The 15,928-nt window shown below is 45.7% G+C and overlaps 2 protein-coding genes across 6 annotated transcripts in view; one reads left to right on the top strand and one right to left on the bottom strand.

Moving 5' to 3' along the window:
* The window catches only part of ZHX2 (zinc fingers and homeoboxes 2), a 172,665-nt gene that overhangs the window by 122,725 nt on the left and 34,012 nt on the right, over positions 1-15,928 (top strand). The gene's annotated exons all lie outside the window — the stretch shown is intronic.
* The window catches only part of DERL1 (derlin 1), a 112,742-nt gene that overhangs the window by 441 nt on the left and 96,373 nt on the right, over positions 1-15,928 (bottom strand). The window contains exon 9 of one of the 2 annotated variants that reach the window (XM_073794710.1): positions 2,950-2,996. The exons of the other annotated variant lie outside the window; for it this stretch is intronic. Coding sequence (XP_073650811.1) covers positions 2,950-2,996 — 47 coding nt within the window. The remainder of the gene's footprint in view (positions 1-2,949; positions 2,997-15,928) is intronic. 2 annotated transcript variants of the gene reach the window in all.

Consider the following 15,928-nt stretch of genomic DNA (forward strand, 5'->3'; position numbering starts at 1 on the left):
GGCGCGCGGGCTTCAGTAGTTGTGGCTCATGGGTTCTAGAGCTCAGGCTCAGTAGTTGTGGCACACGGGCTTAGTTGTTCCGCAGCGTGTGGGATCTTTCCGGACCAGGGCTCGAACCCATGTCCCCTGCATTGGCAGGCGGATTCTTAACCACTGCGCCACCAGGGAAGCCCTTTTTTTGGTCTTTCTTAAAATCAAGGCATAAGGGAATTCCCCAGCGGTCCAGCGGTTAGGACTCCACGCTTTCTTAGCTGAGGGGGAGTGGGTTCAATCCCTGGTTGGGGAACTGAGACCCCACAAGCCATAGTATATGGACAAAAAAAAAACCCAAAATAAAATCAAGGTATAATTTGCATACAATTAGATTCACTTTTTAGTGAACAATTCTATGAGTTCTGATAAACCCATGTGGTTGAGTAATCATCACGATAATCAAGACAAAGAACATTTCTATCACCCCCCAAATTCTCTCGTGCCCCTTGGAGTCAGCCCCCACCCCAGCCCCTGGAAACCACTGCTTTTTCTCTAATTTTCAGGTAAATGGCATCATACACTACATTATGTAGCTTCATTTTTTAGTTAACATATTATGAGTATGTTCCTACATCGTAATATATTCTTCAAAAGTATTATTTTTTAATGACTCCCAGGCACTCGTCCTCCTACGTGCTCTTCCACTCACCGCAGCAGCCTCTTGGAGAATAGAAATGAGAGGTAGAATGTCATGTTGGAAAGAACAAGGGCAGAGTGGGTCTGCTAACCCTTATCACCCTTGATAGGAGGTGCTGGCTTTTCCGCCTTCAGGCCAAGGTAGCCGACCTCCATGCAGACACAGCGGACAATACCAAATGGCAACACATGACAGCAACGTTTGCATCCAGCTCTGTACCTGCAGAGCCCTTCTTTAGGCGTGACAGCTTCAGATTCTCGGCTTCAGATCCAGTTTCCTCAAGGAAATGGAGATAAGAATGTTCCCTCCACGGGGCCATCGTGGGAATGAAAGGAGATGGTGTGTGTGAAAGTGGGAACTACGTGCCCTCGACTTGGGCTGGTTTTCCCATTCCCTCCCCAAATGTCCAGGTCTACCTTCCTTTAAAAAGGAGAGACAAGTTGATGTTATCAAAAAGTGTTGAAGACAGGTTGTCACCTAGTTGAAGCTGCCTCCCTACCATCATCAGAAGGATCCAGAAAGCACTGAAGAAAGGTAGCACTTTGGAGAGCACGATACAACTGTCAGAATCACGATCCTTTGGGAACAAATACGCTAGGGCTTCAGGACCTGCCCCGTACGTGCAGGCACCGCCTCAGTACCCGACAGGAGCGGAAGCTGGAATGACACCTGCAGCTCTTGGGACCAAAACACCTCAAGACTTTTTCTGCCTTCATTTCGGATACTGGAGTTTTAGCAATTTATTCCCCACCCCAGCCCGGCATTTTCTTCTGCTCCTCCCGGGGCCGGCTTAGACTTCTCCCAGCAAAGCAGAGTCAGTATCCTAGTGTGTTGCTATGGAAAGAATGGCAACATCCCTCGCGAGTTCATGAAAAAAAAAAAAAGAAGAAAGAAAGAAAAGGAGAAAAGAAAAAAAAAATAGGACAAGCAGGTTTTTTTTTTTTAAGTGTTATGAAACTGGGAGAAAAACTGTTCCACCACTAAATATATCCACTTACCAAATCAGCAGATGTTAGGGCTTATACAGCGTCAGACTCTCAGTCCTACAGAAGACTCTTTGCAGAGCTTTTTCACAGTCATTGCTCCCTCAGAACTCTGAGAGGCGACTTGAGATTTCTAGGTTGGTGGCAGGAACCTTCTGTGTTGGCCAAACGGATGATGTGGCAGTCGTTTCAAGGGGTACCTCTGAATAACTGGACTCTGTTGTGTTTGTTTTGAAGGCCTTCCTCCTGTTCCCTCTCCCCTCCCCCTACCTTTCCTGTGTCAGGTCACCCCAATTTGGACTCCCTTGGGTTCCTTCCAAAAGCCAAGCCTTGGAGCCTGGGTTTGAACGCTAGCCCTGCCTTGGACTAGCTCTGGTCCTAGAGCATGTTCTTCTGAGCTCTTCATAGGCATCTGAACTGCAGTTTCCATATTAGTAAAACACCTACTTTCAAGATTTTGTGAAGTATAGCAATAACACATGAAGCTCCTAGCACAGTGGCCAGCGCAGAGCTATTAGTAGCAATGTTGTGTAATAGAAAGAGATTCTTTTGTCTTCTAGTCACATTTCCTATCTGCCCCGGGGGCTGATGGGGGCTGCAGAGTGGGCAGGTGAGCTTGTGTCTATCATCCTAATGATGGAGCCAACCAGGTGACCCATCAGGTGTGGACCTCGCCTCAACCTCTAAGGCCTTCCTCGGTGTCATTCATTCTGAAAATTACTTGCTGGTCTCAAAGTCCAGATGCAGAGCATCATCTCACACTCTTGGTTGATATCTTGGGTCTGCCTCTATTCTGGTTAACTACTGCTGCCTAGAAACCACACCAAAACTTAGGAGTTTCTCAAACAGAAATCTGTTGTATCTCACAATTCTGTGAGGGAGAAGTTCAGACAGTGTAGCAGTTATGACTCATCTCTACTCCATGCTGTCTGGCTGAGATGACTTGAAATGTTGGGGCTGGAACAGTGGGGACTGGCTGAGCATCTCTCTCTCCACGTGGGTAGCTTGGGTTTCCTCACAGCATGGCAGCCTCAGGGTAGTCAGACTTCCTACATGGTGGCCCAGAGCTCCAAGGGGAAGGAAGCAGAAACTGCATGTCCTCTTAAAGGTCTTGGTTCAGGACTGTCATAGTGTCACTTCTACCACATTCTGTTGGGCAAAGCAGCCACAGAGCAGCCCCAGTTCAAGGGGGCAGGGACAGGGACATGAACCCCACCTCTCAATAGGAGAAATGTCAAAGAATGTGTGGCCATCTTTAATCTGCCACAGTATCTGCCACAAAATCACCACACCTACCTGTCTGCTTGCCCCACAAGGAAAATCTCAGAAGCTGATGGTGGCACCTGAGAGCAGAACCAAAAGGCAAGACCAACGTCACTGGTGACAGGTGAAGATGGAGCCCAGAGAGCATGCCTTTCAGGGCAGCTGGCCGCTCAAAGGGTTGTGTGCAAACCAGAATTTTCGAGTGACCCCTACCTGTGAATGCCCCCTGGGTATGCTCTCTGGCAGATTCCTGTTGACAACACAACAACCCCTCAATTTCTCTCAAGTGTAAATGCCAAGTGTTCACACACCAGTTTTGCTGAAAGTGAGGCATTTCCCGTCCAAGTCACTGTGCTCTTTCCTAGTGAAAGGTGGGTCCAGGTTTTCAAATTTAGCCAAAGCAGCCAGGTCAGCATTCACCACCTGGTCTCCAGGCCCTGGTTGCCTGGAAAGAAAAGATCCCTGCTTTGGGTGGCGTACTAGTTTCCTACGGCTGCCATTAACAAAGTACCACAAACAGGGTGGCTTAAAACAACAGAAACTTATTGTCTCCCAGTGATGGAAACCAGAAGTCATGCTCCCCCTAAGGCACTAGGGAAGGGTCCGTTCCAGACCTATCTCCTAGCTTCTGGTGGCCTCAGGCGCTACTTAGCTTGTCGATGGCCATCTTCTCCCTGTGTCTCTTCACATTGACTTCCCTCTGTGCAAGTCTGTCTCTGCATCCAAACTTCTCCTTTTTATAAAAAACACCAGTCATACTGAAGAGGGGCCCACCCTAATGACCTCATCTTTGCTTGATTACTTCTATAAAGACCCTGTTTCCAAGTACACTCACAGTCTGAGGTACTTGGGGTTAGGACTTCAACATATATTTGGGGGGGCGGGGGAGATTAAAATCAACCCAGAACAGGTGATGAGCAGAGATAGACTGGGGCCAAAGCCTGACCTCATGCCATCTCATTTCCAGTGTCTCTCTCTGTCTCTAGGGTCATAACCTAGGCCATCAAACGATAAGCTCCAGGTGACAGTATTCCCCGTGCCTAGAACAGTACTGGCATATATTAGGCTTGCAACACATATTTTATTAAATGAATAAATGCATGCATGACTGAATGCAAGAACCAGTCAAATAATCAATGAACAGCAAGTGGCCCAGACAGAGAGAGCAGGAGATCTAAAATGCCCTATACCCTGTGGGTCCCGATCCTAAGCAGTGAGGTAGTTGAGGGTCCCTGTTAGTTATTGCTGCAGTTACTTATGCTGCTAACAATACAGCAGCATTAACAGGCCTCTTGTCCTCCTTTGAAATTGAGTCAGTGACATCCTGCTATTAAGAAAAATACAGGGGACAGAATTAGACCAAATAATCCTAAAATTTATATGGAAACACAGAAGACCCTGAATAGCCAATGCAATATTGAGAAAGAAGAACAAAGCTGGAGGTACGATGCTCCCTGATTTCAAACTATGCTTACAAAGCTACAGTAATCAAAAGAGTATGGTACTGGCACAAAAACAGACACATAGATCAATAAAGAGAGCCCAGAAATAAGCCCACCCTTATATGGTCAATTAATCTACAATAAAGGAGGCAAAAATATACACTGGGGAAAAGACAGCCTCTTCAGTAAATGGTGTTGGGAAAACTGGACAGCTACATGCAAAAGAATCAAACTGGACTACTTTCTCACACCATATACAAAAATAAACTCAACATGGATTAAAGACCTAAATGTAAGACTGAAACCATAAATTTTCTAGAAGAAAACATAGGCAGTATGTTCTTTGACATCAATCTCAGCAAAAGATTTTTGGGTCTGTCTCCTCAGGCAAGGGAAACAAAAGCAAAAATAAATATGTGGGACTACATTAACCTAAAAAGCTTTTGCACAAGACAGCCTCTTCAATAAGTAGTGTTGGGAAAACTGGACAGCCACATGTAAAAGAATGAAATTAGGACACTTCCTAACACCACACACAAAAATAAACTCAAAATGGATCCAAGAACTAAACGTAAGGCCAGACACTATAAAACTCTTGGGAAAACATAGGCAGAACATTCTATGACATAAATTACAGCAAGATCCTTTTTGACCCACCTCCTAGAGAAATGGAAATAAAAACAAAAATAAACAAATGGGACCTAATGAAACTTAAAAGCTTTTGCACAGCAAAGGAAACCATAAACAAGACGAAAAGACAACCCTCAGAATGGAAAATATTTGCAAACAAAGCAAATGACAAAGGATTAATCTCCAAAATATACAAGCAGCTCATGCAGCTCAATGTCAAGAAAACAAACAACCCAACCCAAAAATGGGCGGAACACCTAAATAGACATTTCTCCAAAGAAGACATGCAGATGGCCAAGAAACACATGAAAGAATGCTCAATATCATTAATCATTAGAGAAATGCAAATCAAAACCACAATGAGGTATCACCTCCCACCGGTCAGATGGCCATCATCAAAAAATCTACAAACAATAAATGCTGGAGAGGGAGTGGAGAAAAGGGAACCCTCTTGCACTGTTGGTGAGAATGTAAATCGATACAGCCACTATGGAGTACAGTATGGAGGTTCCTTAAAAAACTAAAAATAGAACTACCATACAACCCAGCAATCCCACTACTGGGCATATACCCTGAGAAAACCATAATTCAAAAAGAGTCATGTACCCCAATGTTCACTGCAGCACTATTTACAATAGCCTGGACACGGAAGCAACCTAAGTGGCCATCAACAGACAAATGGATAAAGAAGATGTGGCACGTATACACATTTCTTGCCATAAAAAGAAATGAAATTGAGTTATTTGTAGTGAGGTGGATGGACCTAGAGTCTGGCATACAGAATGAAGTAAGTCAGAAAGAGAAAAACAAATACCGTATGCTAACACATATATATGGAATCTAAAAAAAAATGGTTCCGATTAACCTAGGGGCAGGACAGGAGTAAAGACGCAGATGTAGAGAATGGACTTGAGGACACGGGGAGGGGGAAGGGTAAGCTGGGAGAAGTGAGAGAGTGGCATGGATGTATATACACTACCAAATGTAAAATAGATAGCTAGTGGGAAGCAGCCGCATAGCACAGGGAGATCAGCTCGGTGCTTTGTGACCACCTAGAGGGGTGGGATAGGGAGGGTGGGAGGGAGACAGAAGAGGGAGGGGATATTGGGATATATATATATGTATAGCTGATTCACTTTGTTATACGGCAGAAACTAACACATTGTAAAGCAATTATACTCCAATAAAGATGTTTAAAAAAGAAAAAAGCTTTTGCACAGTGAAGGAAACTGTCAACCAAACAAAAAGGAAACTACTGAATGGGAGAAGATATTTGCAGATGATATATCTGATAAGGGATTAATATCTAAAATACAAAGAACTCATACAATTGACCATTAAAAGAAAAAAACCTGATTAAAAAATGGGTAGAGGGGGCTTCCCTGGTGGCGCAGTGGTTGAGAGTCCGCCTGCCAACGCAGGGGACACGGGTTCGTGCCCCGGTCCGGGAGAATTCCACATGCCGCGGAGCGGTTGGGCCCGTGAGCCATGGCCGCTGAGCCTGCGCGTCCGGAGCCTGTGCTCCGCAACGGGAGAGGCCACAACAGTGAGAGGCCCGCGTAACGCAAAAAAAAAAAAAAAAAATGGGCAGAGGACCTGAATAGACCTTTTTCCAAAGAAGACATACAGGTGGCCAGTAGGCATATAAAAGGTGTTCAACATCACTAAACATCAGGGAAATGCAAATCAAAACCACCAGGAGATGCCACCTCACACCTGTCAGGATGGCCATTATCAAAAAGACAAGGGATGACAAGTGTCGGCAAAGATGTGGAGAAAAGGGAACCCTCATGCTCTGCCGATGGGAACGTAATTTGCTGCGGCCGCCCCCAGGGAGTCTGGCTCAGCTGGTGTGGCCTGAGGTCAGGGTACTTAAGAGCCCCACTGCTGATGCCAGCGCAGAGACAGGGTGGAGAGCCCCTGCCCTGAAGAAGCGTCTTCCCTTACAAAGTCAGGCTGTCCAGCTGCTGTCAGTTTGTCATTAGCTATTCATTTGTGTGATTTCTTAATTAAAGGCTGTGTCTCCTATCTCTCTCTATCTCCCTCTTATAAAGACACTTAGGATGGCATTTAGGGCCCACCCAGATAATCCAGGATGGGCCTTAACTTTTGTTGTTGTTGTTATTGTTTATCCATTCACTATATAATAGTTTGCATCTATTAATCCCAAACTCCCAATCCATCCCTCCCCCACCTCTCCTTCTCCTCGGCAACCACGAGTCTGTCCTCTATGTCCGTGAATCTGTTTCTGTTTCGTAGAGAAGTTCTTTTGTGTCATATTTTAGATTCCACATATATATGATATCGTATGGTATTTGTCTTTCTCTTTCTGACTTCTCTTAGTATGATAATCTCTACGTCCATCCATGTAGTTGCAAATGGCATTAATTTCATTCTTTTTTAAGGCTGAGTAGTATTCCATTGTATATATACATATATCACATCTTCCTTATCCATTCATCTGTCAATGGACATTTAGGTTGTTTCCATGTCTTGGCTATTGTAAACAATGCTGCTATGAACTGCACGTATCATTTCGAATTGTAGTTTTGTCTGGATATATGAGGCCGGGCCTAACTTAATCACATCTTCAGTGTTCTTTTTTACATATGAGGTAACAGTCACAAGTTCCAGGGATTGGGACCTGGACATCTTTGGGAGGGCCATTACTCAGCCTACCACAGGGCTTCTTATTTTTGTCCGCCTTTGTAGCGTCACAACCTAATGCAGCACCTGGGACATAGTGACATAGTGAACAAATAGATGAATCGTGTAAACTCAATGCATTGGCCAATTACATTGTGTTAGGAATCAGACGCATAGGGATCCAGAAGGAGGGCTGGAGGCAAGCTGTGGAAGCGCCAGGCATGGAGGGATTAAGCTTGGTGCTTTCTGAAACGCACGTCAGTCGACACCACACATCACACATCTTCTCCCTCCTCCCCGTTCACTAGCTTTCTGTCACCCTCGGGATAAAGTCCAGTGAGGCTCCTGCGTACCTCTCCCAACTCCCCACACCTCTCTCCTAACACCTCATGCCACCTATTTATATAGGGCACTCTTGCATTATCACTGCTTCTGTAACTTTCTGTCACCTCTGCTAGATTATACTCTACATGAACAGCTCTAAGCTTCGCTCACCCGCCTCCCCTATCTCCAGCCCCCAGGACAGAACCTGGCACATAGTGGGTATTCAAGTATCTGTTAAGTGAACAAAGGAACTTCAGGCTAATGGGTTGTTCAAAGCCAGGCAGCTTTGCTTTTGAGAATATTGGCTTATCAGGGGAAACTGGGCTGTTGGCTCACTCCGAAATGCCTAGACTAGAGGCCTGGCTGATAAGTCATCAAAATATATTTGGCAGGGGGATGGGGGGAGATGCAAAGAGCCTGCTGGGGGCAGAGGTTTCAGGGAGAAAAGTGTGTGAGTTTTGGTAAGAGCCTTGGAATCATGTCTTGAGAGACTGAAAGCTCATCAGACAAGTTGGAATGGGATTCAGTGGAGAGCGGGAGCCATGACTGGTCGTTACTGACGTAAGAGATGGAGGAAAGTCAGAGACTGGGGGAGATGTGCCTGGCAGCAGGCACAAGGCAGATTGGAACAGTGGAGACCGTGGACAGAAGGAAAGCCATTCCATTTCGGCAGTCCGGACAAGGTGTGATGATGGTTTGGACTGGTGTGGAAACATGTACAATATTACAAGCAAATGATAGAGCTCGGATTCAGATGGAAGGAGAGATACTCGTGAGCTAAGGTAGCACGCCCTGGGCACACAAAGGAATAATGGCACCAGAGGGAGTAGCCGAGATGACTTTGTGTCACCAGCCCAGGTGGCAGAGAGTCTGGTGCCCCTGCAGGCAGAAAACTGTGGAAGCCAAGTGACCATCTTGGCTTTGGAACAAGTTGGGTTTGCAGAAAAGAGAATAGGACGTCCTATTGTTATTGTTGTTGCTATTAATGTTTTTATTCTCTGATTGGTTAGAATATTTACATTGAATACTTTCCATATACCAAGTTATACTGTGCTTTTCTTCAATGGGTCATATTGTTTGATTCTCACAACAACCTTCTGAGGAATACTTGCAGTTAGTATCCCCATGATACAGATGAGAAAAAGGAGATATCCTTTTCCCTCTGAAATGCTCCGTCGAACAAGATGATATTATAACGTGTTTCTTTCTAATACCACTCATGACACTGACGTACTAATCTTTTTATTTCTTCCCTTGTGGGCCTGCTGATATTTCATCAACCAATGCTCAGTGACCATTCCGACCCATTCAGTCAGCCAAGAAGTAACCCCATTTCTCATTCGTGTATAGGGTTTTGCTCCTTGATATTCATCAGTGTATATTTTTTTAATATTGTGACCAAGCTCCCATACCCAGGGTCATAGCATGTTGGAGCCTTATGACCGTCGGCTGGAAATGCCTCTGGAAAAGGACAAAAATCACAAAGACAGGCCCCTCATGTCTGAAAAAAAAATCCACTAAGTATTATTTTGTTTCCTATCCTTATATATCCATAACTCACAGTCTTTTTCACACTGATCTATAGAGTACATCAATTGCCAATAAAGACCTAACTATATAGGAAGCTATGGAGGCCACGTGGTTGGTTATAATTAATTAATATTGTATCCCACCAAGAAAAGAAACCACAAAGGCAAGCGAAGGATCAGACTTGGGTTCGGACATCAATTCAGCAGGCCAGCTCAGTGCTGTACCTCCTATTTGTACAGCAGGAAGGTGACAGTAGAGAGCTGGTGTAAAGAAGGTTCTGAGACATCACGGAAGGAAACCTCCTCTCAGCCTCAGGGGCCTTATGGGAAAATAGAGGCTATAATATTTCCTGCTCTGCCTCCTGAGGATTAAGAGCTCCTATATGACGATGTACGTAAAAACGTTCTGTGAACTGTAACGCACGTTCCAGACCTGAGGGGCGCTCACTGCCGTCAGCATCGTTACTGTTATTATTATTGATGTGGAGATGGGGAGGGCTGTTGGCAAAGAGGAACACGCAGACGAGTAATTTTCTACCAAAGAGCAGCAGTTTGCAAAATTGCTCAGAAAATGTGAAAGGGGGATGCTGGAAGAGTAGGGAACCCCTACAGGTTCCTTCTCAAGCTTAAATTGTAAAGAAAAAAAAAATCATTCTTTTCTCGGGCCCTTTCACACGAGACTGATTTGGTAAGAATTTTGCCCCCATGGTGAAGGTGATCCCAAAAGAGACCCTGCCTTCCCATTTTCCTTGTGAGTCCCCAACGTGTTGGGAGTGGGGAAACTCAGGACACGACCAGACTTGAGGGCTGGAGAGGGAATGGGAGTGGGTGGCCGGCACACCCACTCCTACCTCCACCCCCCCAGCCAGTCCTTGGTCTATTCAACCAAGACATCGTGTCGGCAAAGCCAAACAGAATCCTCTCCCTTTCAACCCAAGGCTGGTCCTCGGTGTTATCATGGGAGCCCTCCCTGGTCTGAGAGCTGTTCCAGGTCCAGGTGGGGCAGGCCTTGCCCATGGCCACCAGAGGCCACTTGTCCAAAACCCCCTGGTCCATGTACCGTTCCAGGGCACTGATACCTCTCTAAGCCTCCGTTTCCTCATTTGTGAAATAAGTGGGGCTGGACAAGCCTGGATTCAAGTTTGTGGTCTGTGGCCCATAGTTGTCCAAGAATACTAGCTTCCACCCTGCCTGGCCGAAGCTGTTTAGTTGTGTTAGGGTGCAGCTGTGCAGGGGGCTCTGTGTCTGCACCCCCGGGAGCCAACAGTATTTCTGCAGGAGCTGTGCACTGCTGGCTGCATGGGAGGGGCTGAAGTTTGTGCTTTGGGCCCAGAGAGGAAGGTGCCACCACGGAGTGACCTACCACATCCCTTACATGACCTTTAACAGCGAGAAGGAAGGACGAGGGAGGGGGACGGGCAAGGGAAGGGGGAAAGAAAGGAGACAGAGAGGAAGAGGGGAGGGGGAGGGGAGAAGGCAGGTAGGCCCCTGTGTGCCCGTCATCTCCTGTGACCCTCCCCACAGCCCTGGGAAGTGAGAAGGAAGATAGGGATCAGGGCACCTTAAAGACAGTTCGGCTTTGACACACGCAAGGTAACGAACGCCACCTCCAAGAGAAAGGTGTTCTGAACACGGGGGTACAGCTGAGGGCGTAGGTCAAATGTGCATCGCGTCGTCACTCCCTTCGAGCGGTTGCATCAGCATCACCTGGGAGCTTTGAAACACACCGAAGCTTGGTCCCCACCCCAAGCTTCTCGTGTAATCACCGGGGGTGTAGTCTGAGCGTCAGGATATGGAAGCAGATGTGACTTATGACTTTAAAGGACGTTTCTGGAGGATTAGTGAGTTGGGGAGGGTGGGGCATGAATGGGAAGCTGGGAGACCAGGCAGGAGGCGATCACAGGGGCCCAGATGAGAGGTGATGGCGACCTAGGCCAGGGTGGTGGCCATGGAAGGTGAGGGAGGAAGGTGAATCTGGAACCTGATTTGCAGGGAGAGCAAACAGGCCGTGCTGGTGTGAATCTGTGCACGCTCACGTGTGTTTCCCTAAAGAATATCATCTTAGAATCTGGAGCAGAGGGAATCATCCTGTAACTGTGGCAATTTTGTGGAAACTGAAGGCAGCAGATCCTGGCCTTGTGGATCCGAGTCCAACAGGGCTGTGGTCTCCAGCTCGTTACTCGATCCCAAGAGACAGCAGCCTACTTCTCCAGGGCTGGTGGAACTGGGGCCTCCAGCTTCTGCCTAGGAGCAGGAAGCAGCTCACCAAAGAGGACGTGTGGAGTGACAGGAGAGTCACAGGCTGCAATCCTCACTCAGCTGGCCCACCGTAGGGTGTCCTATGGCTGCTGTAACAAATGACCACAAAGGTGTTGGCTCAAAACAGCGCAGATTTGTTCTCTGAAAGCTGTAGAGGTCAAGAATCAACAGTCAGATCCACAAGACTCAAGTCAAGGTGCTGGCAGGGCTAGATTCTTCCGCCGGCTCCTTGCCCTTTTCAGTTCCCAGTGGCTGCCTGCATTCCTTGGCCTGTGGTGCCTTCTCCCATCTTCACAGTGCATCACTCCAATCTCTGCGTCCATCCTCACATCGCCCTCTCCTCATCTGTAGTCAAATTTCCCTCTGCTTCCCTCTATCAGGACACGTGTGGTTATATTTAGGGTCCCCTCGGATAATCTAGGATAATCTCTCCATCTCACTATCCTTAATTTAATCACATCATCAAAGTTCCTTTTGCCATATAAGGTTACATCCACAGGACCTAGGGGTTAGGACCTGGTTATCTTTGAGGCCCATGATTCAGCCTGTGGTACCCTGGGCCCCATGCAAAGAGATGCAGAAATACAACCCCTGGATGTGGCTTAAATCTGTGAGACTTTTGTCTGGGATTTAACTGGCTTGGATGAATGGCTTTGTGGAGGACATTCTATCAGAGAATACGAGTAAACCTTCAGCCTTTATCCCAGGCTTTGAGATGAAGGGAAGTCTCTTCGAGGTAGAGATGAAAGGGGTTCAAGAGAAAGCTGTGGGTTTGGGGATGCAAAGGAGGGGCTGGAGGGAGGGGTGGGGGCTAGAATGGAGAAGGGGATCTGACAGAATCTAAGCATCTGCTGAAAAGCCCTGTCTCGCCCTGATCCATGCCTGGGGAACAGAAAAATCTCACTTCTCTCCCAGCTCCGAGAAGATGAAGTGTGTGCACATCACCCGCAGGAGCAAAAGGAAAAGGTTACACAGGGAATTGTCGATATGATAAATCCCTGCAGTCTCTCAGCCTCTCTAAATGTTTTGATAGCAGAATATGATGGATTGTAAATCAGAGTGGGCCCGTCTTAAACATTTGAGAGCACCTTATTTATTTATGTGACACGTAAAACCAGAATTGATTCCTTTTTCTTTCTGTCTCAGGGAGATTTTTTTTTCCTGCTTTCAGAAACACATCACTCTTCCCCCAGCCCCGGCTTTCTGTGTTTGTGGGCGTGTGGGCCTGTGTGTGGTGGTGGCTGTTATGATTCTTTCTACCCAGAAAAAGGATGCTTTGCCTTGAAGAAGATGATAGCAACAGGAACTAACTGCAAAAATAATGAAGCCACTTTGCTTCAAAATATGTCTTAATCTTGTTGCTTTTTTTTTTTTCACAAGATTATTGCTCAGAGAAAGAGAGGGTGTAAAGATGCTACAATGTGATAGATTTGCGATATGAAACCCAGGCAGACGCACACAGAGACTATTTCCCGGTTGTCCTGGCTGGGATCTACAGTCCTCCATGGGATCAAGTTAAACTTGCCTTTGTCGTACTCTTTCTACAACACTAATTTCTGCTTTATCATTCATCACAGTGGTAATTGTTGGATGGAGCCTCGATTCACACCCAAGTCTGTTCTAATTCCAAAGCTAGTAGACATACCCACTCTGCTTAACTGGCTTCTTAAGGACGAGTTCAGCTCAAAACACCTTGATCCCAGGATGACATTGAGGACAGACAGCCACCCAGCAGAACCCATCACCCCAACACAACCGCCTCTGGGAGAAACTTCACCCACCTGCCTGGGCAGATAGGCCATGATATACTGGGTCCTCTCGCCATACTTATATCCTGTCCCTTCCCAAACCTCAAGGTGGGCCTTACCTAACAGGCAGGCCTAGGTCACCTCTACGAGCCTCCCAGCTCTGATGCCCTGTGAACCTTCTTGATTCTGGTTTTTCTCCTTTGGCTTCTCTCGTTAAAGGCAGAGAATGGCATTTGGGTGCAAAGTCTTTATTTATAAGCCATCAAGATACTGCTTCATTTTGACTTCAAAAAACCGTATGCTCTTAGAGGAAAACATAGGAAAAACACTCTTTGACATAAACCACAGCAAGATCTTTTTTGACCCACCTCCTAGAGTAACGGAAATAAAAACAAAAATAAACAATTGGGACTTAATTAAACTTAAATATTTTGCACAGCAAAGGAAACCATAAACAAGACAAAAAACCATAAACAAACAAAAAAAAAGGAAACCCTCAGAATGGGAGAAAATATTTGCAAATGAAACAACAGACAAAGGATTAATCTCCAAAGTATACAAACAGCTCATGGAACGCAATATCAAAAAACAAACAATCCAGTTAAAAACTGGATGGAAGGCCTAAATAGACATTTCACCAAAGAAGACATACAGATGGCCAAGAGGCACATGAAAAGATGCTCAACATCACTAATTATTAGAGAAATGCAAATCAAAACTACAATGAGGTATCAGCTCACACCAGTCAGAATGGCCAGCATCAAAAAATCTAGGAACAATAAATGCTGGAGGGCTTCCCTGGTGGCGCAGTGGTTGAGAATCTGCCTGCCTATGTAGACGACACAGGTTCGAGCCCTGGTCCGGGAAGATCCCACATGCCACGGAGCAACTAAGCCCGTGTGCCACAACTACTGAGCCTGCACTCTAGAGCCCACAAGGCACAACTACTGAGCCTGCGTGCCACAACTACTGAAGCCCGCGCACCTAGAGCCCGTGCTCCACAACAAGAGAAGCCACTGCGATGAGAAGCCCACACACCTCAATGAAGAGTAGCCCCTGCTTGCCACAACTAAAGAAAGCCCACGTGCAGCAACGAAGACCCAATGCAGCCAAAAATAAATAAATATTTTAAAATAATAATATAAATAAATAAATGATGGAAAGGGTGTGGTGACAAGGGAACCCTCCTGCACAGTTGGTGGGAATGTAAATTGATACAGCCACTATGGAGAACAGTATGGAAGTTCCTTAAAAAACTAAAAATAGAACTACCATATGACCCAGCAATACCACTACTGGGCATATACCCAGAGAAAACCATAATTCAAAAAGAGTCATGTACCACAATGTTCATTGCAGCTCTATTTACAATAGCCCAGAGATGGAAACAATCTAAGTGTCCATCACCGGATGAATGGATAAAGAAGATGTGGCACATATATACAATGGAATATTACTCAGCCATAAAAAGAAACGAAATTGAGTTATTTGTAGTGAGGTGGATGGACCTAGTGTCCGTCATACAGAGTGAAGTTAAGTCAGAAAGAGAAAAACAAGTACCGTATGCTAACGCATATGTATAGAATCTAAAAAAATGGTACTGATGGACCTAGTTGCAGGCCAGAAATAAAGATGTAGACATAGAGAATGGACTTGAGGACACAGGGTGGGAAGGGGAAGCTGGGGCGAAGTGAGAGTAGCATTGACATATATACACTACCAAATGTAAAATAGATAGTTTGTGGGAAGCAGCAGCATAGCACGGGGAGATCAGCTCGGTGCTTTGTGATGACCTAGAGGGGTGGGATAGGGAGCGTGGGAGGGGACATGTGTATGCATATGGCTGATTCACTTTGTTGTGCAACAGAAACTAACACAGTGTGAAGCAATTATACTCCAATAACAATCTATTAATAGAAAACAAAACCGTATGCTATGGTTTTGTTTTTTAATCCACTTTATACAAAGTATTCCTTGTGATTAAAATTTCTCTTACTATTTGATCTAGACTCACAGGTCTAGACTTTTCCCTCCCGTTTTTTGGAGATGTTTGGAGCTCTCAACTCATCTCATGCTCATCTATCCCTCAACGGTCCCAAGTAGGGAAAAGAACTTTTTCCCATTATGAAACCATCGAAGAGTTTTGTTTTCATGTTAGCAAGTGAAAAGTTGTACTTTTCAATGCAGCTTTTTAAGACCTTTCCCAAAAAAGTATTTTGAGAGGGAATATAATTTTTAAATAATAACTGAATAATTTGAAAATTACTTTGCAGTGAACTTCAAATGTCATAGGTAGTCAGGGAGTCTCTGCCTCTGTTTTCATTGATACTCGTTACTGTGTCAAGTTTACTGTTTCTTGATATGAAGAGCTCAGCTTAGATGTCCTCTCCTCAAAGAGGCTTTCCTGATTACCTCCTTGAAAGTAGGTCTTGGG

Source organism: Tursiops truncatus, chromosome 17 (assembly GCF_011762595.2).
Source record: "Tursiops truncatus isolate mTurTru1 chromosome 17, mTurTru1.mat.Y, whole genome shotgun sequence".
NCBI lineage: Eukaryota > Metazoa > Chordata > Mammalia > Artiodactyla > Delphinidae > Tursiops > Tursiops truncatus.